The sequence below is a fragment of the Papio anubis genome, chromosome X (assembly GCF_008728515.1).
Source record: "Papio anubis isolate 15944 chromosome X, Panubis1.0, whole genome shotgun sequence".
Lineage (NCBI taxonomy): Eukaryota > Metazoa > Chordata > Mammalia > Primates > Cercopithecidae > Papio > Papio anubis.
Genome location: NC_044996.1, coordinates 81411115 through 81437205, shown reverse-complemented (window position 1 = coordinate 81437205; position 26091 = coordinate 81411115). Strand labels below are relative to the sequence as shown.

At 42.3% G+C, this 26091-nt stretch overlaps 1 protein-coding gene across 1 annotated transcript in view; it reads left to right on the top strand.

Moving 5' to 3' along the window:
• The window catches only part of DGAT2L6 (diacylglycerol O-acyltransferase 2 like 6), a 29987-nt gene extending 11759 nt beyond the window's left edge, over nucleotides 1–18228 (top strand). Inside the window, exons 2-7 of the mRNA XM_003917833.4 lie at nucleotides 10979–11089; nucleotides 11520–11590; nucleotides 11999–12203; nucleotides 13638–13812; nucleotides 16064–16275; nucleotides 16713–18228. Coding sequence (XP_003917882.2) covers nucleotides 10979–11089; nucleotides 11520–11590; nucleotides 11999–12203; nucleotides 13638–13812; nucleotides 16064–16275; nucleotides 16713–16867 — 929 coding nt within the window. The 3' untranslated portion in view covers nucleotides 16868–18228. The remainder of the gene's footprint in view (nucleotides 1–10978; nucleotides 11090–11519; nucleotides 11591–11998; nucleotides 12204–13637; nucleotides 13813–16063; nucleotides 16276–16712) is intronic.
• The last annotated feature ends 7863 nt before the right edge of the window (nucleotides 18229–26091 follow it).

Here is a 26091-nt window from a genome sequence, read left to right as displayed (position 1 = left end):
TGAGCAAGTGAGAGGAATCAGAGATGATTTGAAGAAAGGACCCACTTAGGTCATATTGGTACCATTTTTAACTTAAGCTAGTAATCATTAGCCATTTGAGGCTATACAGATTTAACTTTTTTTAAAGTCAGGATCAGGGATAAAGAGGGACACTATGTAATGATAAATGGGATGATTCACCAAGAAAACAACTATCCTAAATGTGTGTGCCTCAAATGATAGAATTTCAAAATACATGATGCAAAAACTGATGGCTCTAAAAAGAAAAATAGACAAATTAGCAATTATATTTGGAGACCTCCTTGACAACCACAATCAGTCAAAACTCACCTAACATGAAATAAATAACCCATCACTATAATCTTAATTTTAGAAGGTTAAAAACCTTCCAAAAAGAGATTTTCAGACCCAGATGGTTTCAACAGCAAATTCTACAAACATTTTACAGAAGAAATATCACGAATTCTATGAAATCTCTGCTAGAAAACTTAAGAGAAAGGAACATTTCCCAACTCATTTACGAGGCCACATCCTGATACCAAAATCAGACAAAGATAGTACAAAAAAAGGAAAAGAAAACTATAGACTAAGATCCCTCATATATATAAATGAAAAAAAGCAACAAAATATTAACAGATTGAATCCAGCAATACATTACAAAGAATAATGCACCGTGACCAAGTGGCCTTTATCCAAGAAGGCAAGTGTAAATATTTGAAAATAAATCAATGTAAACTACCATATTAACCATCTAAGCATGAAAAAAACCCACGTAATCATATCAATTGACAAACTTCAACACTTAATCATGATAAAATCTCTCAGCAAACTAGGAATAGAAGGGAACTTCCTCAACCTGATAAAGGGCATCTACCAAAAAAAAAAAAAAAAAAAAAAACCCTACAGTTAACATCACACTTGATCATGAAAGACGAAATGCTTTCTCCCTAAGATTAGAAACAAAGCAAGGATGTCCATTCTCACCACTTGTATTCAACGGTATACTAAAAGCCCTAGCAAATGCAATATGGCAAAAAGAAAAAAAAGAAATAAATGCATACAGATAGGAAAAAATGAGAAATAAAACTGTCCTTACTTGTAGATGACATGATAGTCTGTAAGGAAAATCCCAAGGACTCTACTTTAAATAAAACAAAAACCTCCAAGAACTAACAAGTGAGATTAGCCAGTCACAGGATACAAGATCATGCATAAAAAGTAATCACATTTCTATATACTAGCAGAGAAGAATTGAAAACGGAAATTTAAAAAACAATACCATTTCAATATCTTCAAAAATAAAACGTTTGGGAATAAATCTAATAAACCATACAGGATTCATAGGCTAAAAACTGTAAAATGCTGATGAATAAAATAAAAGATCTCAATAATTAGAGACATACCATGTTCACAGATTCGAAGATTCAACAGAGTAAAGACGCCAATTCTCCCCAGACTGATCTATAAGTATAATGCAATTCAAGTAAAAATCACAGCCAGGGTATATTAGGTAATAGTTTTGCAAAAATATTAAATTTCCCAAATTCAGTAATAGCATTGTGGGTGCTATAAGGGAAGAGAATATAGTTTTTCTTGCAAAATACATGCTAAAGTATTTAGAAGCAAAAGGTTATAATTTCTGTGATGTATTCTCAAATACAAACATATGTATATACTTACATTTTTACATTTAAAGATAAATCAAATGTAAAATGTTGACAATGGGTAGATGTAGATGAAGATTATACAAGACTTTATTAAAATAATCTTGTTTTGTCAGAATAAAAAGCTTAATTTAAAAACCTCCATCAAGAATTTTTGGCCGGGCGCGGTGGCTCAAGCCTGTAATCCCAGCACTTTGGGAGGCCGAGACGGGCGGATCATGAGGTCAGGAGATCGAGACCATCCTAGCTAATACGGTGAAACCCCGTCTCTACTAAAAAATACAAAAAACTAGCCGGGCGAAGTGGTGGGTGCCTGTAGTCCCAGCTACTTGGGAGGCTGAGGCAGGACAATGGCGTGAACCCGAGAGGAGGAGCTTGCAGTGAGCTGAGATCCGGCCACTGCACTCCAGCCTGGGTGACAGAGCAAGACTCCGTCTCAAAAAAAAAAAAAAAAAAAAAAAAGAATTTTTGTAGAAATAAACAAGCTGATTCAAAAGTTTATATAGAAAAACAAAGAAACTACAAATAACTAAACAATTTTGAGAAAGAATAAAGTTAAAGGAATTATACCATCTGATTTTGAGACTTAGTATAAGACTACAGCAATCAAGACAGTGACATATTTGTCAAGAAATAGATATATTGATCCACAGAACAGAAAAGAGAGTCAAGAAATAAACACACGAATATGGTCAATTGATTTTTGACAAAGATGAAAAAGCAATTCAATGGAGGATGAATAAGTCTTTTCAAGGAATGGTGTAGGAAAATTTGATGTCCATATGTGGCAAAATGAACTTTGACCCAAACTTCAGGCTCTATAAAAATTGACTCAAGTATGACATCAACAAGATGGTGAATGGGAAGTCCATCACATCTCTCCAGAGCAACAAGAATTTGGCAGCCATCCGTGGACCAAAGTATCTTTGTGGGAATTTTGGACCCAGGTAGGATGCTGCAAAACTCTAGTAGAGTCCAACACCAAGGAAGGCTGTTTTGAGAGGGCAGACCCACACCCAGGGTTGTTGACCGTGATGAAGGTTACAGACCTGGAAATAGTCTCATCCCCCTGTAAACTCAGCTACAATGCCATTTGGCCTTGACTCCGCCACCAAAATCATCTTCCAAGGCGTCCAGGAGGAGTCACAACCATCTGTGCCTCAAGTTACAGGACTGCCTATCTTGGTCCCAGTAGTATACCCTGAAGCAGCCTTATAACTCAGCTCTGGTCACACTCTGCTGTGGTATGGGAGCAATTATGCCTTCCCAGGGGCTTGCTGGGAGTCGTGCCTGTCTGTGCCATAGGAAGCAAGCTTGCTAACCTTGGTACTGCAGCAGATCCTGAAACAGCCCCATAACTTGGCTCCAGCTCCATTGCACTGTCCAGAGCAGTCCTGTCCACCCAGGAACCTGGCAGGAGGCACACCTGTCCATGCCCATGGAGGCAGGCCTGCAGGCCTCAGTCTTGGCTATAGACCTTGAGGCAGCCCTATGACTTGGTTCTATCCCTTCTCAGCCACAGTCCTGGGCCTGTCCTGCCTGCCCAGGGACCCACCCAGTGACCTAGCAGAAGCCCTCCCATAAACCTGCTGAAATCAGTCTATAAAGACTGATTTGCTCCTTGAAATGCACAGACACCAATGAAAGGCTACATAAATAACAAACAATCCAGCAACCATGACACTACCAAAGTAAACTAGTATAGCTCCAGTAACAGCCCAAATAAATGGAGATCTATTAAAGGCTTGATGAAGAATTCAAGATAGTCATCCTGAAGTGCAGTGAGTTGTGAGAGAACACAGACAACTAAACAAAATCAGGAAAACAACACATAAATGAGATGAGAAGTTTAATAAAGAAATAAAAACCATAAAAAGAACCCAAACAGAAATCCTCGAGCTGATGTATACAATGGCAGAACTGAAAACTAAAAGAAAGAGTTTCAATAGCAGACTTGATCCTGCAGAAGAAAGAAATGGGTAACACAAAGATAGGTAATTTGAAATTAGCCAATTAGAGAAACAAAAAAGAAAAAAATGAAAATGAGTGAAGACGGCATAAGGAACCTATGGGACACAATAAGCAAATGAATCTACTAATTATGGGAGTCCCATAATTTAGGAGAAGAAAAAGAGAGAGAAAGAAACAGAAAGCTTATTTTAAGAAATAATGGTTGGAAACTTCACAAATCCTAGGAAAGAAATGGACATCAAGATTCATGAAGCTCAGAGGATCCCAAGCAAGATCAACTCAGAGAAGAATATCCTGAAGCACATTATAATCAAATTGTCAAAAGTCAAAGACAAAAGAGAATATTGAAAGCATTAAGAGAAAAGAGTTGCATCACATACAAGGGAACCTCATCAGCCCACTTCTCAGCAGAAATCTTGCAGGCCAGGAGGGAGTGGGATGATACATTCAAAGTGCTAAAAGATGAAAAACTGCCAATGAAGAATACTATAACCAGCAAAGTGGTCATTCATAAATGAAGGAACAATAAAGACATTCTCAAAGCCAGGCATGGTGGCTCATGTCTGTAATCCCAGCATGTTGGGAGGCTGAGGTGGGAGGATTGCTTAAGGCCAGTTTGAGACCAGCTGGGGCAACATAGTGAGACTCTGTCTCTGCAAAAATAAAACTAATAAAATTAGCCAGGCATGGTGATGTCCAGCTACTTGGACTTCCAGCTACTTGGGAAGCTAAGGCAGGAAGATCGCTTGAGCCCAGGAGTTCAAAGCTTCAGTGAGCTATGAGCATGCCACTGTGCTTCAGCATGGGTAACAAAATGAGACCCCATCTCTAGCAACAAAAAAAGGCATTTCCAGACAAATAAAAGCTAAAGGAGTTCATCACGACTAGACCTACCTTGCAAGAAATGCTAAAGAAAGGTGTTCAAGTTGAAACGAAAGGATACTAAGTAACAATATTAAAACAGATAAAAATATGAAACTCACTGGTAAAGGTAAATATATCATCAAATCCAAAATGGTAGTGTGTAAATCACTTTTAACTTTACATCTTTTTATATCATGTATCCATTAAAAAATTATTGCAGCTGTAGTTATTTTTAATACTTTTGTCTCTTATCTCATGTTAGAGTTAAAAGTGGAAATCAAAGAGTATCTTGAAGCATATGAAAATGGAAACACATCAAACCAAAACTTATAGAATGCAGCAAAAACAGTTCTGAGGGGAAAGTTTATCATGATAAATACCTACATAAAGAAAAAAGAAATATCACAAATCAATAACCTAACTTTACATCCCATGAAACTAGAAAAAAAAGAATAAACTAACCCTAAGATAAACAAAAGTAACAAACCCTTAGCTAAACTAACCAAGGAAAAAAGAGAGATAATATCAAATAAATAAAATCAGAAATAAAAGAGGAGACATTACAACTGATAACACAGAAATACAAAGGTTATAAAAGACTACCATGAACAATCATACGCCAACAAATTGGATAATCTAGAAGAAATGGATATGTTTCTAGACACATACAACCTACCAAGAATACATTATGAAGGAAGAAAATCTAAACAGATCAATGACAGATGAGATTTAATCGATAATCAAAAACCTCCTAACAAAGAAAAGCCCAGGACCAGACAGCTTCATAGGTGGTCAGTAGTTCCAGACCAGCTCGGCCAACGTGATGGGTTTGAGACCAGCCTGGCCAACATGCTGAAAGTACAAAAATTAGCCAGGCATGGTGGCATGCTCCTGTAGTCCCAGCTACTCGGGAGGCTGAGGCACAAGAATTGCTTGAACCAGGGAGCAGTGAGCCGAGATCGCGCCACTGCACTACAGCCTGGGCAACAGAGTGAAACTGTGTGTCAAAAGAAAAAAAAAAGAATTAATGTCATTCCTTCTCAAACTCTTCCAGAAAATTGAAAAGGCAGGAGCACTTCCAAACTCCTTTTACAATGCCAGCACTACCCTGATACCAAAGCTAGGCAAGGATACTGCAAGAAAAGAACATTACAGGCCCATATCCCTGGTGAACATAGATGCAAAAAATCCTCAACAAAATACTAGCAAACCAAGTTCAACAGCACATTAAAAGGATCATACACCATGATCAAGTGGGATTTATCCCTGGGATGCAGGGGTGGTTCAACATGCATATGTCAATAAATGTAATATGCCACATTAACAGAAGAAGAATAAAAATCATAAGATCATCTCAATAGGTGCAGAAAAAGCATTTGACAAAATTTAACATCTTTTCATGATAAAAACTCTCAGCAAGTTAGACATAGAAGGAATGGATCTCAACATAATAAAGGCCATGTATGAAAAGTCCACAGCTAACATCATACACAGTGGTGAAAAGCTGAACGCTTTTCCTCTAAGATTAGAAACAAGGCAAGGGTGCTCATTCTGCCATTTCTACTCAACACAGTACTGGATGTCCTACCAAGAGCAATTACACAAGAAAAAGAAAGAAAAGGCACCTAAATTGGAAAGAAAGAAGTTAAATTGTCTCTGTTAGCAGATGACATAATCTTATATAGAAAACCCTAAAGACTCCACCAAAAAATTGTTAGAACTAATAGATGAATTTGGTAAAATGTCAGGATATAAAATGAACATCCAAAAGTCAGTTGCATTTCTATACACTGACAATAAACTATCCAAAAAAGAAATGAAAGTAAACAATTCAATTTACAATATCATTAAAAGGAATAAAATACTTAGGAACAAATTTAACCTAGGAGGTGAAAGATCTGTATATCAAAAACTGTAAGACATTGAAAAAAATTTGAAGAAGACATAAATAAGTTGAAAGATGTCCTGTGTTCATGGATTGGAAAAATTAATATTATTAACATGTCTATACTACTCAAAGTGATCTATAGATCCAGTACGATCCCTATGAAAATTCCAATGACAGTTTTAGAAGAAACATTTAAAAATCCTAAAATTTGTATGAGACAGCAAAAGACCCTGAATAGCTAAAGTAATCTTGAGAAAAAAACAAAGCTAGAGGCATCACACTTCCTGATTTCAAACTATATTACAAAACCATAGTAATCAAAACACTATGGTACTGACATAAAAACAGACACAGAGGCCGGGCGCGGTGGCTCAAGCCTGTAATCCCAGCACTTTGGGAGGCCGAGATGGGCGGATCACGAGGTCAGGAGATCGAGACCATCCTGGCTAACACGGTGAAACCCCGTCTCTACTAAAAATACAAAAAACTAGCCGGGCGAGGTGGCGGGTGCCTGTAGTCCCAGCTACTCGGGAGGCTGAGGCAGGAGAATGGCGTGAACCCGGGAGGCGGAGCTTGCAGTGAGCTGAGATCCAGCCACTGTACTCCAGCCTGGGCAGCAGAGCAAGACTCCGTCTCAAAAAAAAAAAAACAAAAAAAAAAACAGACACAGAAACCAGTGAAATATGATAGATAGCCCAGAAAAAATCCCATGCATTTATAGCCAACTAATCTTTGAAACAGGTCCCAAGAATACACAATGGGAAAAGGATAGTTTCTTCAATAAATGGTGTTGAACTAGACATCCACATGTAAAATAATGAAACTAGACTCTTACCTTACAACATACACAAACATTAACTCAAAATGGATTAAAGACTTAAATGTAAGACCTGAAATCATTAAACTCCTAAAAGAAAATATAGGGGAAAAGCTCCTTGACATTGGCCTTGGCAATGATTTTTTGGATATGACAACAAAAGCACAGGAAACAAAAGCAAAAATAAACAAGCAGGAATACCTCAAACTAAAAATCTTCTGCCTAGCAAAGGAAACAATCAACTACATGAAAAGGCAACCCACAGAATGGAAGAAAATGTTTGCAAACCACATATCTCACAAGGGGTTAATCTCTAAAATAGATAAAGAACTCATAGGCCAGGCGCGGTGGCTCAAGCCTGTAATCCCAGCACTTTGGGAGGCCGAGACGGGTGGATCACGAGGTCAGGAGATCGAGACCATCCTGGCTAACATGGTGAAACCCCGTCTCTACTAAAATATACAAAAAACTAGCTGGGCGAGGTGGCGGGCTGAGATCCGGCCACTGTATTCCAGCCTGGGCGACAGAGCGAGACTTCGTCTCAAAAAAAAAAAAAAAAGAAAAAGAAAAACGGGCAAAAGATTTGAATGGACACTTCACCAAAGAGGATATGCAGAAAGCAGACAAGCACATGAAAAGTTGTTTCGCATCACTAGCTATTAGAGAAATGCAAGTTAAAATTACGATGAGCTACCAATGCGCATATATTAGTTTTTTCTTCATTTTTTTCCTTTTTTTCTTCCCTCCCCAGTGCGCATATATTAGAATGGCTTGGCCATCTTCACTACAAACTAAATTAGAAGCCTACCTATGTGAACTTCCTCTTTGATAACCCTCTCCAAGACGCCTCACTTGTACGTGACAAGAGAGATTGGAACCATCTTCTGGTGTCAAGGCCATAATAACTAAGGGAGTGTCACACATACATAAATGCTTGTTCTTCATCATTCCTTTCTCAGGTACCCTTGCTTTATGTCACGGAACTCTTTTTCCATGAGACTTAGCTCTTCCACATTTGGCCTCTATTTCTCCTGTATCTTTATTTATTTATTTATTTTTGAGATGGAGTCTTGCTCATCGCCCAGTCTGGAGCGCAGTGGCGCGATCTCGGCTCACTGCATGCTCTCGATTTCCTGACCTCGTGATCCGCCCGCCTCGGCCTCCCAAAGTGTTGGGATTACAGGCGTGAGCCACCGCGCCCGGCCTCTCCTATATCTTTAAATTCCACTTTTGTCACTGTGCACGACTCTAGTGACACTCAGGCTGGGTCTGGAAGCCTTGCTCTGAAAAAACGTTCTTGGTCTCCTGCCGGGTCATACCTGCAGTTCCAATAGGTTCCACAAGGGGGACGGTGTTACCCAGGTAAGGGCTCTTAGACCGCCTTTAGGACTGGTGGATAAATGAGTGAGATGAAAGGCACACAACTAATCCGTCTATGCTATTAAAATAACATCACATTTAAATAACACTACACATGCTGACTAAATAGTAATCATCAAGTTTACTACTGAAAACAGAAAACATTTTCTTATTTCTTTTTCAATCGGTCTACAGATATTTGTTGAACACATACTGTGTGCCAAGCTCTCTTCTAAATACTGGGAATACAAACAAAATGTATTTAAAACAAAATATAAAGGAAATGATATACTTAAGCTAACTTTAATTAGTGATGATTCTTATTTAACTTTATCTGAATTTTCTTCTGAAGCTTAACTGGCAAATTTACTCTCCTCTTTGATGAAGGGCACGGATAGCAAGGCTTTTCTCCATGACAGGCTTCCCATAAAACTCCTCCCACCACTCTTTCCTGTCTAATTCGAATGCTTACAACAACCATCTCGACCAGTGCTTATGAGGGCAATTCAGCTTATTACAAAGGTTTCTTCTACTCCATAACATGACTTTTTTTTTTTTTTTTTTTTTTTTTTTTGAGACGGAGTCTCACTGTGTCTCCCAGGCTAGAGTGCAGTGGCGCGATCTCGGCTCACTGCAAGCTCCACCCCCCGGGTTCACGCCATTCTCCCGCCTCAGCCTCCCAAGTAGCTGGGACTAAAGGCGCCCGCTACCGCGCCCGGCTAGTTTTTTGTATTTTTAGTAGAGACGGGGTTTCACCATGTTAGCCAGGATAGTCTCGATCTCCCGACCTTGTGATCCACCCGCCTCGGCCTCCCAAAGTGCTGGGATTACAGGCTTGAGCCACCGCGCCCGGCCCATAACATGACTTTTTAAAGCACTGTCCACTCAGCCTTTTCCTGCTATTTTCATTTATGTCCAAAATGCAAGAGACAAAGAGCTGGTAGGTAACTCCTGAGTTTCTTCTTCCCTAAACTTTTATCTGCCATGACATGGTACCTGGTCAAAGAAGTCATTCCCTTAGCTAAGTCTTTTTTATTCACCATATGTATACTCAGCCCCTCTTTCTCATGAATGCAGATTTTTTTAATGGAATTCATTCCCACTGCTGTAAGATGTATCATGTTCGCAGTTACAGCCTGCTATGGTCATTTGCTAATACAGACTTCCCCTTCTGAACCTTCGTGACACTTTTGAATGGAACAAAATAAACATAGTAAAGTGGTTTTGTTGTTGTTGTTGTGTTTTTTGTTTTTTTGGTTTTTTAGAGATAGAGTCTTACTTTGTTACCCAGGCTGGTCTCAAACTCCTAGGTTCAAGCAGTCCTCTCGCTTTGGCCTCCCAAATTGCTAAGATTATAGGAGTGAGCCACCGCACCTGGCCTAGTAGAGCAGTTTTGTTGTTGTTGTTGTTTGTTTGTTTCGCTGCTTTTTCTCGCTGAGATCTGGAGTCTTGCTCTGTTGCCCAGGCTGGAGTGCAGTGGTGCTATCTCTGCTCACTGCAACCTCCACCTCCCGGGTTCAAGCGATTCTCCTGCCTCTGCCTCCGAGTAGCTGGGACTACAAGCTCTTGCCCCGCTTAATTTTTTGTATTTTTAGTAGAGACGGGTTTCACCGTGTTGTTGTGGATGGTCTCAATCTCCTGACCTTTGTGATCCACTCCGCCTCGCCTCCCAAAGTGGAGCAGTTTTTTTTTTGAGACTGAGTCTGGCTCTGTCAGCCTAGGTTGAGTGCAGTGGCCGGATCTCAGCTCACTGCAAGCCTGGCCTCCGGTTTCATTTATTCTCCTGCCTTCCCTCAGCCTCCGGAGTAGCTGGGGACAGGGCGCGACGCCACCTCGGGCCTGCTAGTTTTTGTATTTTTGTAGAGACGGGGTTTCACCCAGGCTTGCTGTGGATGGTCTCTGACCTCCTGGACCTTGTGATCCTGGCCTGTCCTGTTCCCAAAGAAGTGGAGCAGTTTTTAATCCATGTTTACTTTTCAGCATCAAACAGCCTGTACACTGGGGGTAACGTCCCTGCTGGAATATGCAGACTTAGCAGTTCAGCACAGGAAAGCGGTTCAAGCTTTTAGAAAGAATATCCAGAGGTCCCAGAATGGGGATTCAGCTACCAGCCCAATGTACTCTTCTTCCCATTCAGCAAGCCATGCTGTCCTTTGACCCCAACTTCGTGGTTCTGCTCTTTCTTCAGTTGAGAGTTTGACCATCAAGGAGACCCAGATCCAGGGGCTCAGAGGCCTGCCTAGACCACAGCAGAGACAAATGGAGGGCGAGGGGTTGGGGAAGAGGGGAGAAGGAGAGAAGGGTCCCACACCAGCCTAGCCCTGCTCCTGTAGTGTAGAGCAGAGGCCGGGGTTATGAGCGGTGTACTAAAACTTGAAGGGAATTGAAAGGCGTGAACCCTTTGTGTCTCCTCAGGAGCTATTCCCATTCTCCTTATACCCTACTTTCTGCTGTTCAGTAAGTTCTGGTCCTTGGCTGTGCTCTCCTTAGCCTGGCTCGCCTATGATTGGAACACCCACAGTCAAGGTAAGAGACAGGGGCACAATGGTCGTCCTGTTTGGGCCAACAGTGGAAGCACAGGGAGAGGGAGGTGGAGGGAGAGAGGGAGAACCAAGGGTAGGGGAGAGGCGAAGGAAGGGGGGGGAGAAGGGAGAGCAAAGCTCAGCAGGGACAGAGGTCTCTACCAGGTAGCTGAGGAAGAATTATGAGGTTGAGGTCTCTGGGCAGGTGCCCCCAGCCTCAGACTATTTTCCTGTCACCTTTCTGGTCAGCTCTAGAGGAGCAGGGGCTTCCTATGTCTTGGGGACTGGATTCAGGGACAGTACTTACAGTTCTGAGGTGTCAGAAGGAGGCCTCTCCTGTGACCTGAGGACTGCAGGCAGAACTCTCCTCCTCTGGGAGAGGTAGAGGGACTACAATGCCCTACGGACTCTTCCCTTCCCTTCTGTATACACAGGCGGCAGGCGTTCAGCTTGGGTACGAAACTGGACCCTATGGACTTATTTCCGAAATTACTTCCCAGTAAAGGTGACTACTCTTCCTCGGGGTGCCTTCAGTTCCTGTTGCCCAGACTCTTGCTCACTACTCAGCTCCATGTCTTCAGAGGCTTTGGTGGTCAGCAGCGAAGGTCAAGGCCCCAAGTCATAATGCAAAGCAAGGGCCCGAGATGGATGGGCAGGTGGGGAGACAGGTGGATGGCAGCCTTTCCTGCACTGGCAAAGCCAGGTCAGCCTCTCTGACCATCGTGAGCCCTGGCTCACGTGAGCCCTGGTCAACCTCTCTGACCATCGTGAGTCCTATGACAATGATGACATCTTAGTGAACAGGGATTTGGGGCTCCCGAAGGGAAACATAGGCTACCTGCTGGGATTTTAGTCCACACGTCATTTCTTCCTTCTTTGTAGCCAATGCTCTGACTCAATCTCCCTCTAACAGCTGGTGAAGACTCATGATCTTTCTCCCAAACACAACTACATCATTGCCAATCACCCCCATGGTGTTCTCTCTTTTGGTGTCTTCATCAACTTTGCCACTGAGGCCACTGGCATTGCTCGGATTTTCCCATCCATCACTCCCTTTGTAGGGACCTTAGAAGGGATATTTTGGATCCCAATTGTGCGAGAATATGTGATGTCAATGGGTGAGTATAAGAAATAATTAATTCTATTTTTTTACCTACTTCAAAGGTGCAACCCCAATAAGTCCTGACAATCATTCCCTGCTTGAAGAGTACGTGATAGAAAATAAGTCCAGCACACCCTGGGCCCGTAACAGGAGTATGTGGCTAAGCATTAGTTTCTGTCCAAGATCTGGGAAGCAGGGTTTGGTTGCACAGCAGGGGAAGTTATAGGCATTCATAAGAGTCACCAGGACTTTTTTCAGAGGGAGAACCAGAAGGCTGGAATTCAGGACCAATGCCAAAGTGCAAATCAGAGGATGAAAGCCAAGAATGAAACACAAATGCAGGGAAAAGCAGGTGTGAATGGGATCCCTCCGGTGAACTTCACCAGGCTCTCTCTAGGATGTCAGTTGGCGTCTTTGGGCTGGTCATTTGTACACCATGGTGTCTTAAAAGCATTTTGAAGTCTATCATACTAGCTAAAACTCTCCTGGTCCATGACTTTTATCTCCTTGGAACCCCTTCACACTTGCATAAAATGCCAAGGGATAAAGGATAGGAGTTCATCAGAGTATCCAGAACAACTTCCCCATGCTCAGCTTCAGGTCAGTGCACTGTGACAAATGTCTCTCTCTCTGAACAAATAGTCATCCTTCTGGACACCAGAAAACAACTGAAGCCAAACATTAAAAGGTAAGATACAGTTCTCTGGAGGGGCCAGGTGGGACCACTAGAGTCCCAGAGAATGCTTCTACTCTGCTCTGAGGTTAGCATGGCCCTGGAGCGGGACTCTTTCTCAATGGCTAGAGCCTGGAGGCAATTTCTGCCATCCCAGTGGAGACTAGATGGTGAGCACAGGGCAAAGATGGGAGACAGAAGTGAGAAAGGCTAGATGATTGTTGTTAAACAACAGGGTGTCATTCACATTCCATCATTCAACTACATTTCAGTTTGGCTTGGGCAGGCTCAGGGGTCTGCCTACTCTCCAGAAACCCCAGCCATTGGCTTCCCTTTGGCAGGTTACTCTTAGGAGGAAGCAGGTTGGTGGTGGCTAGTCTCGATTAGCCCTGGAGGAGAGAACTCTGGAGGATCTCCAGTGTTGTCAGCCTGGGCAGAGTGGAAGATGGCTGTGCTTCATGGGTAGAGAGGGATGAGGTGGGCTTAGATACTATTGATCTGAAATGCAGTAGGCTATGGATGGTAAGAGGCAGAGGAACTCAGTATTGACCCAACTGCAGAAGCACAGACCCCCAAGGCAAACAGCTGACCCTAAGGACCAACCAACCTTAGGCTAGAGCAGTCATAACCCAGGACACGAAGGTCAGAGACAGAAAGGTGGAAACAGCAATCATCAGAAAACAGAAGAACTGTCTCTGACAGGAAGAGCCTGGAAAAACCCCTCATCCCATCCTCAGGCATGAAGTTTTTCTACCACTTGACTCTTTGGTTTCACAGGTGTGTGCCCCGTGAGTAGGTCAGCCTTGAAGTACTTGCTGACCCAGAAAGGCTCAGGCAATGCCGTGGTTATTGTGGTGGGTGGAGCTGCTGAAGCTCTCTTGTGCCAGCCAGGAGCCTCCACTCTCCTCCTCAAGCAGCGTAAAGGTTTTGTGAAGTTGGCACTGAAAACAGGGTAGGTTCCAAGGTTCTAGTGCTTTGTTGTCAGGGTGCCATAGGCCTTCTGTAGCCCTCTCCAGAATGGTGCCCTCCCTGGGCACCTGTTAGAGGGCCCCCATCTTCACTCTAATTCCTTCCATCTACCCCCTCACATTGTGCCTTAGGGATGTTGGGGCCTCCAGATACATTTCAGTGGGCACTTTTCTTACTTGAAGTTGGAGAAAGAACAGCAGAAGAAAACCTTTTACTTTCTGCCCATTGACCTGGTAGGCTGGAGGTCTGGGAAAGCGGGGCTCCACTCTATATCAACCTGTTAACTGAGAGGCCCTGAGAATCTACCAACTGCAAGGGGAGGCACTAGCTTTGATGCTGTGAGGATCAAAAAGATAAGACATGCCCCAAAGAGTATACAATCTGGTTTGAGAAATAGACCTCATTCATTCAGCAGTTACTGAACACCCACTATATGTCAGGCATAGTACTAGGCATTTAGGATTTAAAAGTAAATAAGACCTGGTCCTTGCAAACTCACAGTTCAATATGGAAGAAGACAGGCCCATGCACATATAATTACCAAATAAATACATGCAGAATCCAACCACTTACTACCTAGACTACCACCCCTTGGTTTACTACCATCATCTCTCCCCTTGGATGATTATAACACTTCTAACTGCTCTTCCTGTATCCATTCCCGCCTCCCCCACCCCCAAGAGTCTATTCCCAGCTTCAGCCAGGATGATCCTGTTAAACACAAGTCAGATCATGTCACTTCTCAAAATGCTCCAGTGGCTCCCATGTCACTCAGAGTAAAAACCAAAGTCCTTACAAGGGCTTGCGAGACGTGGAATAATCTGGTCCTTAGCTGTCTCTCTGTTCTCATCACTCACTCCTCTCACTCCTCTCTCATTCCATCACAGCTACACTGGCCTCTTTGCTGTCCCTCAAGCAAGCCACCCACTCCTGCCTTAGGGTCTTTGCTTTAGCTGTTCCCTCTGCCCGCAACACTATTCCTGCAAATGACTGCTTGGCTCATTCCTTTATCTCCTTCAAGTCTTTGTTCAAATGTCTCTTCTCAATACGGTTATCTGACCATCTTGCTCTATTTTTTCCCGGTTACACTTATCTTCTTATAGATCATCCATTTTATTTATTTGTTTACTTACTATTTTCAATGTTTATTGTCTGTCTTCCTCCCAAAAAAAGTAAACTCCATGAAGACAGAATTTTTAAAAATCCATTGTATTCACTGATGCATCTCCAGGGCCTAAAACAGTGCTGGCACATAGAAAGAACTTAATATTTGTTAAACAAATGGAACACTACAATGGAAATGTGTACAAAGTGCTATGTGAGCACCAATTGATGGAAAAATCTTGACCCAGAATAGAGGTTTCATAGGTGGGTAACATCTGAATTGTGACTTGAAATATTAGTAGGAGTTTCCAGGCAGACCAAAAGGGAGAAAGAACTCAGGCATTCAGTGAGGACCTATGGCATGTCAGGCGCTATGCCGGGGCCTAGGGATTCAAAGATGAATACGACCCAGTTCTTGCATTTGATTGGCTTGCTGTCTATGGGGCGAGTCAGGCAAGTAAGGAGATGACTGTAATACACGGTTGGGGCAGTGTTAGTGTAGAAGAGAGGTAAGCACTAGATAAGGTGTACCTAATCCGCAGTGGGGGAATTGAGGTGGTCAAACAAAGTTTCTTTAAGGGGATGAAATTGGGACTGAGCGCAAAACTGAATGAGCCACATGAAGACAGAGGGAAGGCACTTCCGACAGAGGAAGCAAAATGTACAAAGACATAGATGAGAGAATATGAGAATACAAGGCACAATTAATACGGCTAAGCAGATTGCAAGGAAAGAGTGGGGAGAGGAAAAACTAGCCAGGGAGGGAAAGCCAGAGCAAAAAGGCCGTAAGGAAGCAGCATGGTGCAAACTGAGGAGCTCTGCAAGATTTTGAGAGGAGTGGCATGTCCAGATATGCAGTTTACGAAGAACACTCTGGATGCTGGATGCAATGAAGACAGAACTTTTGAGATTAGTTTCTTCCTATACCAGGACAAGGCAGAGCAGCAGCTCCCCTCAGAGAGTTCAGTTGGGAGAGTGGGGCATGGCAGGAATGGGACATGAGGCTGGAGATGTTTGGGTGCTTGGGTTCTTGTCCTATAAGGGGGAGGTTGGAGAGGTTTCCCACCTTGGAGAGGATTTTTCTGGGGATCTTCCTCAGAGAGCTCACACTCCTGCCCCTCTCTTTGCAGGGCATACCTTGTCCCTTCATATTCCTTTGGTGAGAACGAGGTTTTCAATCAGGAGACCTTCCCTGAGGGCACGTGGTTAAGGTTGCTCCAAAAAGCCTTCCAGAACACACTCAAAAAAATCCTGGGACTAAATTTCTGTACCTTCCATGGCCGGGGCTTAACTCACGGATCCTGGGGCTTCCTGCCTTTCAATCGGCCCATTACCACTGTTGGTGAGCTTTCCAGTATCTCCAGATGGCCTGTTTCTTCATTCACTTCCCACCCACTTTAAATCATCCATCAAGTCCAGGGGGACCCAACTCACATCTGAGATGGGCAATGGGTGTGGTTGAGAGCAGGGTGGGTAGGACAGCTAAACAGATAAGAGTTGTGGCCATTCATGGATGTGACATCAGCATCTGCTACAAGAACATCACCATTCACACACATTCTGTCACCACTCTCCTGAGCTTGCTTGCATTCTCTTGAGCATGGGTTTGATTAGATGATCAGAGAACAGGGGCCAGGATGAGACTGGAGCAAAGGGAAAGAATGAAAGAAGGGGAGGAAAGCCAGATACTGAGTTTCAGGACATGGCTCCCAGTGAGGGATGTGTAGTTTGAGTTGAGGAGGGGGGACTCTGATGTTTGTCTCTTGTCTTTTTTCATAGTTGGGGAACCCCTGCCAATTCCCAGGATTAAGAGGCCAGACCAGAAGACAGTGGACAAGTATCACGCACTCTACATCAATGCCCTGCGCAAGCTCTTTGACCAACATAAAGTTGAATATGGCCTCCCTGAGACCCAAGAGCTGACAATTATATAACAGGAGGCACATTCCTCATTAATCTACCCCCTAAGCCATGAGGGATCCAAGTAGAGCCACAGAAAAAGAATTCCAGGAAAGGGGAAGATTGTAAGGATGAGAGAGGAGACCATCCAAACCAGAAATTATTTAATAAATCAGAGTTCTAGCAATAGAGTAGTCTCCTAAGTGGCTGAGGCAGGCTTAGGGGAAAGAACCAGAGGGGCAGGGGAGGACTGGGGAGGGCTGGACCTGCACTGTAGCTGCCTGGTCAAAGCAGACGGGATTCCCTCAGTTGTGATAGAGTTCTAGATTGGCAATGCAGTTACATTGTTTCTTCTTTGAAAATAAAGTTCTAGACATATAAAACAGGATACCACTATTTCCTGATTATTCTGTGGTTCGCTATTGGGCTTCCCTCAAACCTGGGATTTTCCCTTCTAACCAGAAAGTTGCTCTATGGAGAGCCACTTTCCTCTTCTTTATTTACCCTTCATACTTCCCCTGACAGAAAAGGTGGGGGAGTGGAACCATAGCTGCTGCACAGTGTGGGAGACAGGAGCAGAAACATGGGAACTGGCACAGGTACCCGCTGGGTAGCCCACCTCTCCTGATCCCACATAACCACCCTATGTCAGAAGCGAGGGAGCCACAAGACCATGCACCAACGGTAAGTTTGCTTGATGTCAAGTCCCTACTATGTTCCAGGGACCATGACATTGCTTTCATAACCATTGTCTCTTAATACTAAACATAAGCCCAGTGAGATTGAGATTGTCATCACTTCCATTTCACAGTAGCTAAAGCTCCTAGAGGGTTAGTAACTTGCCCAAAGCCACACAACTTGGGATAGAACTAGCATTCAAGCCAAAGTTCTCTCCAATGTACCACTGCATGTCACCATTCCTCATTTTCTGGAGACCCATTTTTCAGCTTCATTTTCCTAAATGAGGCCCCCCGGCACTCCACCAAAATTAGTTCATAAATGTGGGCAAAAAAGGCACTGATTCTACTCACAATGGTCCTATATTAGGCCCCAGGGAAAATAATTGATTAATTTAAAATATCTTTCTATGTCAATAGAAAGGAAATGAGAACACAGAGGGTCAATTGATTTTCACCTAGGGTGCCAAGACAATTCAATGTGGGAAAGAATGGTCTTCAACAAACAATGCTGAGAAAACTGGACATCCACATGCAGAAAAATAAAGTTGGACCTTACCTCATATCGTATACAAAAATTAACTCAAACGGATCAAAGACCTAAAGTGAAAGTTAAAACTATTAAACTCATGGAAGAAAACATAGGTGTAAAGCTTCATAATCTTGGATTAGGCAATGACTTCTTAGATATGACATCAAAAGCACAAACAACAAAATAAAAAATAGATAAGTTGGACTTCATTATAATTAAACACTTTTGTGCTTCAAAGGACACCATTAAGAAAGTGAAAAGACAATCCACAGAATGGGAGAAAATATCTACAAATCACGTATCTCATAAGAGTCTAGGAGCCAGAATAGATAAATAATTCTTACAACTCAACAACTGAAAGACAATTCAATTTTTAAAATAAGCAAAAGATTTAAATAGACATTTCTCCAAAGAAGCTATACAAATGAAAAAGTAAGGGTCGGGTGCAATGGCTAACATCTGTAATCCCAGCACTTTGGGATGCCCAGGAGGGAGGATGGCTCGAGCCCAGGAATTTGAGACCAGCCTGGGCAACATAGTGAGACCCTATCTCTACAAAAAATTAAAAAATTAGCCGGGTGTGGTGATGCATGCCTGTATTCCCAGCTACCGGGAGACTGAGGTGGGAGGACTGCTTGAGCCCAGGAGTTCAAGGCTGCAGTGAGCTACAATCGTCACATCACTGCACTCCAGCCTGGATGACAGGGTGAGACCCTGTCTCTAATAAAACAAAAAAAGAAAAAGTGCCCAAAATCATTAATCATTAGGGAAATGCAAATCAAAACCACTATGACACCATTTTACACTCACTAGGATGACTATAATAAAACAAGATAGACAATAACAAGTATTAGTTAGGATATGGAGAAACTGGAATTCTTCGGCATTGCTGATCGTAAAATGGTGAAGCCACTTTGGAAAACAGTTTGACAGTTCTCAAAGAGTTAAGTGTAGAGTTACCATATGACCCAGCAGTTCTACTTTTAGTTATATACCCTTCAAATTTAAAACATATGGTCACACAAAAACTTGTACATAGATGATCACAGCAGAATTATTCCTAATAGCAAAACAGTGCAAGCAATCCAAAGGTCTACAAGCTGATGAACGGATAAATGTATTGGTGTCTATCCATACAGTGGAATATTATTTGGCAGTAAAAAGGAATGCAGTGATGATACATGCTACAAAACAGATGAACCTTGAAAACATTATGGTAAGTGAAAGAAGCCAGACTCAAAAGGTCATATATTGTATGCTATGAAATGTCCAGAATGAGCAAATATAGAGATAGAAAGAGAGAAGAGAAAGAGAAATTGTGAAGGAAGAAAGGAAAGGAGAATGACATCTAATGGGTAGGGGTTTCTTTTAGGGGTGATGAAATGTTCTGGAATTAGATAATGGTGGTGGTTGCACAACCTTGCAAATATGCTAAAACCACTAAATTGGACACTTTAAAATGGTGAATTTTATGGTATGTGAATTCTATCTCAGTGAAAGAGCAATGTTTAAGAAAACTTAGCCTTTTAATTTAAGGGAAAAAACTGTGAGCTATTTTAAAGTAAAAAATTCACAATAAAAAAATTTAAATGCTTTCTATTTTGAAATGATTGTAGATTTACAGGTGTTGCAAAATTAGAGTCCATTGAGCCCTTTATCCAGCTTTCCACAATGGTGACATCATATGTAACTGTAGTACAATATCAAAACAGTAAATTGACACTGGTACAATACTGTTAAAACTTATTCAGTTTTCACTGTTTTTACACTCACATATGTGTGTTTGTGTGTGTGTGCATGTGTGTCTATGCAATTTGATCCCATAAATAGATTCATGTAACTCCCATGACCACCATGATATAGAACTGTTTTATTACCACAGAGGAACTTCCTCATATTACCCCTGTATAACCACACACCCACACCTTTGTCCCTGTCCCTGGCAATCACTGATCTACTTTCCATCTCTACAGCTTTGTCATTTCAAGGATTATACAAATGGAATCACAGTAGGTAATATTTTGAGATTGTCTTTTTCCACTAAGCATAATGCCCTTAAAGAGCTAAGTTATAATGTATCCATAGTTCGTTCCTTTATGTTGGCTGGGCAGTACTCTATGTTCTGCACACGCCAGAGTTTGTTTAACCACTCACTCATCGAAAGACATCTGGATTGTTTCCAGTTGTTTGGCTATTACAAGTAAAGCTGCTGAAAACATCTAAAACTTCCACCCATCCCAATATATAAGAAAAGAAACGTCAAATCAATAAAATATCAAGAAGAGCTGTGATTTAAAATCAAAAGACAATATTTTGAATTTTGACTCCCTGAACACATAATGAGCCAGGCACAATTTTGGCAAAAATATTGTCTCTCTTAAGAACATATAAAAGTAGGCAGAGTGAGATATCAAAGAAAGACATTTCATTCTGAGCAAAATGTATTTCCAGTGTAACAACTACAGAAAGAGAACTGGTTGCTGTAACCAGTCCCAGAATTGGGACAAAGGGTATCTGCAGGTTCCAGCACAAAAGCATTGAAGTTTCTGGCAAAGGTAACTGAAATCTTGAAAAGGAAAGCTACTATTTGCAAACAAGTGACTCATATCAATGGAACAAGACTTTTTTAATAATCTAATGCTGTCACAAATCCACACTACTGAGAAATACAAATCAAGGCCTGACTGTAAAGCAGAGATGGCTGAATTGCTAGATTCTCCAAAGAATTCAGCCATAAAATGTGATTGAAATAGGAGAGCAAGGGATCATTGTAACAGTTGCTATAGAAATTACCTTGTTCCAAGTATTTACCACGTGTCATTACACACCTCATTGACAACAAAAACTTTCCAGAGAGATGACCCTATTATAAAATACACCTGGAGGGCCTTGAGAGTAATAAAGAATTCCTGTGTTTACTTGAGGAATATTTAGCAGAAAAATATGACATCTTCATTCCAAACTTCGAGGACTTGTATTTCTTTCTTTTTTTTTTTACTTGAGATTTAATATACAGACCATATGATATGGTTTGGCTGCGTTCCCACCCAAATCTCATCTTGAATTGTAGTTACCATAACCCCCACGTGTTGTGGGAGAGACCCAGTGGGAGGTAATTTAATCATGGAGGCAATTACCCTCATGCTGTTCTTGCGACAGTGAGTGAGTTCTCACGAGATCTGATGGTTTTATAAGGGACTTCTTCCCCTTTTTCTTGGGCACTTCTTTCTCCTGCCACCATGTGAAGAAGGATGTATTTGCTTCCCCTTCTGCCATGATCGTAAGTTTCCTGAGGCCTCCCAGCCATGCTGAACCGTGAGTCAATTAAACCTCTCCTTTATAAATTACCCAGTCTCAGGTATGTCTTTATTAGCAGCATGAGAATGAACTAATACAGCAAATTGGCTCCGCAGAGAGTGGGGTGCTGCTGTAAAGATATCCAAAAATGTGGAAGTGATTTTGGCACTGGGTAACAGGCAGAGGTTGGAACAGTTTGGAGGTCTTAGAAGAAGACAGGAAAAGGTGGGAAAGTTTGGAACTTCCTAGAGACTTAGAGAGCTCAGAAGACAGGAAGATGTGGGGAAATTTGGAACTTCCTAGACACTTATTGAACAGCTTTGACCAAAATGCTGACAGTGATATGAACAATGAAGTCCAGGTTGAGGTGGTCTCAGATAGAGATGAGGAACTTGTTGGGAACTGTAGTAAAGGTGATTCTTGCTATGCTTTAGCAAAGAGACTGGTGGCATTTTGCATCTGCCCCAGAGATCTGAGGAACTTTGAACTTGAGAGAGATGATTTGGGGTATCTGGCAGAAGAAATTTCTAAGGGGCAAAGTGTTCAAAAGGAAACAGAGCATAAAGGTTTGAAAAATTTGCAGCCTGACAATGTGACTGAAAAGAAAAAAGCATTTTCTGAGGAGAAATTCAAGCCGGCTGCAGAAATTTGCATAAGTAACAGGGAGCCAAATATTAATCACCAAGATAATGGGGAAAATGTCTCCAAGGCATATCAGAAACCTTAGTGGCAGCCCCTCCCATCACAGGCCTGGAGGCCTAGGAGGAAAAGAGGAAAAAAAGGTTTAGTGGGCTGGGCTCAGGCCCCACCTGCTGTGGGCAGTCTAAGAACTTGGTGCCTGGTGTCCCAGCTGCTCCAGTTATGGCTAAAAGGGGCCAAGGTACAGCTGGGGCTGTGCTTCAGAGTATGCAAGCTCCAAGCTTTGGCAGCTTCCACATGGTGTTGGGCCTGTGGGTGCACAGAAGTCAAGAATCAAGGTTTGGGAACCTCCACCTAGATTGCAGAGGATGTATGGAAATGCCTATATGTCCAGGCAGAAGTTTGCTGAAGGGACAGAGCCCTCATGGGGAACCTCAGCTAGGGCAGTGCAGAAGAGAAATGTGGGGTTGAAGCCCCAACACAGAGTCCCCATTGGAGCACTACCTAGTGGAGCTGTGAGAAGAGAGCCGCCATCCTCCAGACTACAGAATGGTAGATCCATCCACAGCTTGCACCATGCACCTAGAAAAGCCACAGACATTCAATGCCAGCCTGTGAAAGAAGCCAGGAGAGGAGTTGTACCCTGCAAATCCACAGGGACAGGGCTGCCCAAGACCATGGGAGCCCACCTCCCAAGTCAGTGTGACCTGGATGTGAGACATGGAGTCAAAAGAGATCATTTTGGAACTTTAAGGTTTAATGACTGCCTAACTGTATTTAGTACTTGCATGGAGTCGGTAGCCCCTTTGTTTTGTCCAATTTCTCCCATTTGGAACAGGTGTATTTACCCAATACCTGTACCCCCATTGTATCTAGGCAGTAACTAACTTGTTTTTGATTTTACAGGCTCATAGGCAGAAGAGACTTGCCTTGTCTCAGATGGGACTTTGGACTTAGACTTTTGAGTTAATGCTGGAATGAGTTAAGACTTTGGAATGGCCAGGTGCAGTGGCTCACCGCTGTAAACCCAACACTTTGGGAGGCCAAGGAAGCTGGATCATCTGAGGTCAGGAGTTCGAGACCAGCCTGGCCAACATGGTAAAATCCATGTCTACTAAAAATACAAAAATTAGCCAGTTGTGGTAGTGGGTGCCTGTAATCCCAGCTAGTCAGGAGGCTAGAGGCACGAGAATCACTTGAACTCAGGAGATAGAGGTTGCAGTAAGCCAAAATCACACCATTGTACTCCAGCCTGGATGACAGAGTGAGACACTGTCTCAAAAAAAAAAAGAATTTGGGGAACTGTTGGAAGGGCATGATTGTGTTTTGAAATGTGAGGACATGAGATTTGGGAGGGGCCAGGGCAGAATGATGGTTTGACTGTGTTCTTACCCAAATCTCATCTTGAATTATAGTTCCCATAATCCCCATGTGTCATGGAAGGGACCTGGTGAGAGGTTTTTTTCGTTTTTTTTTTTTTTTTTTTTTTTTTTTTTTGAGACAGAGTCCTGCTCCGTCTCCCAGGCTGGAGTGCAGTCTTATGCAATCTTGGCTTACTGCAACCTCCGCCTCCTGGGCTCAAACCATTCTCCTGCCTCAGCCTCCTGAGTAGCTGGGATTACAAGCACCTGCCACCATGCCCGGCTAATTTTTGTATTTTTAGTAGAGACAGGGTTTCACCAGGTTGGCCAGACTGGCCTTGAACTCCTGACCTCAGGTGATCCATCTGCCTAGGCCTCCCAAAGTGCTAGGATTACAGGCATGAGCCACTGTGCCTGGCCGAGAGGTAATTTAATCATGGGGGTGGTTACCCTCATGCTGTTCTTGTGATAGTGAGTGAGTTCTCATGAGATCTCATGATTTTATAAGGGGCTTTTCCCCTCTTCACTCATTCTTCTCCTTCCTGCTGCCATGTCAAGAAGGATGTGTTTGCTTCCTCTTCCACCATGATTGTAAGTTCCCTGAGGCTTCCCAAGTCATGCTGAACTGTGAGTTAATTAAACCCTTTTCCTTTATAAACTACCCAGTCTCAGGTATGTCTTTATTAGCAGTATGAGAACAGACTAATACACTATATAATTCATTCTTTTAAAGTGTACAAATTTAGTTTTTCATATGTTCACAATGGATGTCTATTTTAAGGCATCTGAGATAGTCCACTCTCTGAGAAAAAATAATCCTCCAAAGGAAGCATTTCTCTTTTTTTAGGCTAGTCAATCCAAAAGAAGCATTTATGATATAACATTTCTATTGAGTGTTTGGTTTTACATACGTAACAAGAGTTTTTGAAATAATATATTTGGATTTTCTTTTCATTTATTTTCCTGATCAATTTTGGTATTTTTACAGTGTGAGATGAGTCTTCAGGAACAAATTACAATGTATTATTATATTGTGCCAATAGAATTTGAGTTTACCTTATGATAGCCTAATGTCTGAACTTGGCCCAGGAACCACTAAGCTATAAGTTATTCACAAACAATATGGTTGTTTACTTTAAAAACTCAAGAGAAGAAGCTGAGAAATTGTTAGAATTGATCAGAGAGTTCAGCTAAATACAAGATAATATACACAAAAATAAACTTTTCCTATATACCAAAAACAACCAGATTAGAAAACACAATGGGAGAAAGAGCTACAAACATTAATGAGATAGTAAAGGAATGTGGGAATAAACGGAGAGATTTACCATGTTCCTGGATGAGACAATTCAATGTTGTGAAGCTATTATTTCCAAATTATATTGAATGTTTAATGTACATAAAATACTAACAGCGTTTTGTCTGAAATGTAAGAAATTTATTCTAAAATTCATCTGAAAGAATAAAGTCGAAATAACATATATATATATGTCTGTGTGTACACACACACACACACACACACACACACACACACTGAATACAGGACAAAGGAAGCCTCACAAATAAACAAGGAAGAGGTGGATTGTTCAATAAATGCTGCTACAGGGAAAGTAAGCTATTATTTGGAGAAAAGAGCTAAAATGTCATGCCGTATACCTAAGTGTATTGTAATTAAAGAGTTTCATTTAAATCATCAAACCATAAAAATAATAGAAAAAACTGAAGGGACTCCCAGAAGATGGGCTCAGGATTTAGAGTCCCTCTGCTTGCAGTTCTTTTGTGTCTCTTCCCTTAAGGGAAAACAGTGGGGCCCTCCTCAGAGCCTACAAAGGTTTTTCCTTGGCCCTGGTGCTTTCTAGGCAGAAGCAAGACTCCAACCCAATGGCACAACACTATTATCTTCGTGTGCAGCAATATCGGTGGTCAAGGTCCCTTAGCATTCGTGGAGCTGGAAAGAATTGAATGGGGACTCTGCTCAGGCACCCCTCAGGTGCCACAGGCCCAAGCTCACTTCTATCCTGTCGCCACATAACAAGAAAGTATCAAGAGGGACAAGGGAGAGAGGTTGGATGTAAAGTCGATAGGGGAACGGTTCCTTGTTGAGGGAAGGAAACAGACCTTCAGACTCACTGCTGCTACCAGGTCCAAGACTGTCACAGGGAACCCACTCTTTTCAGGCCTCCACAGCATAAACCACCACAGTCTCAAGGCATGATGTCTGAGGAAGAACTAAAAACATTCAGAGCCCACATGCTGGCTCCCAAGACCTGGTGGCACTTTTTCTCAACAACCAGTTTTCCTGTTTTCGCCAGTAACTGGAAGAAAACAGAGCTTAGGGATGGCCTTAGACAGGGAACTGGTGAGTCAGAAAACAGAGCAGTCATGCTGATAGCTGGAGGAGGGCTCCACCCCCTTTACAAACCAACTGCCTGGCGGTGAGCCAGGTAACACAGCCCAAAAGCATCTGTGCAAACAAGTCCTCCCTGAAGACAAGCAGAGTCTGGGAGATGCCTCACTCTTATCTCCGAGATCTCTCACACCATATGACATATACAGGTCATTATAGCACATGGTGTTCGTAGAGGATTAGCAGTTCAGCAAATGTGTCAACCTGACAAATCACTCAGTGCTTTCAAGTGATCACTACCCTCTTCTTTGGTTATTTTAACAAATGCTTATGGAGTTCCTATTATGTGGCAAGAACTGTTCTATTAGGTTGGTGCAACCTAATAGAATTACTTTTGCACTAAGGC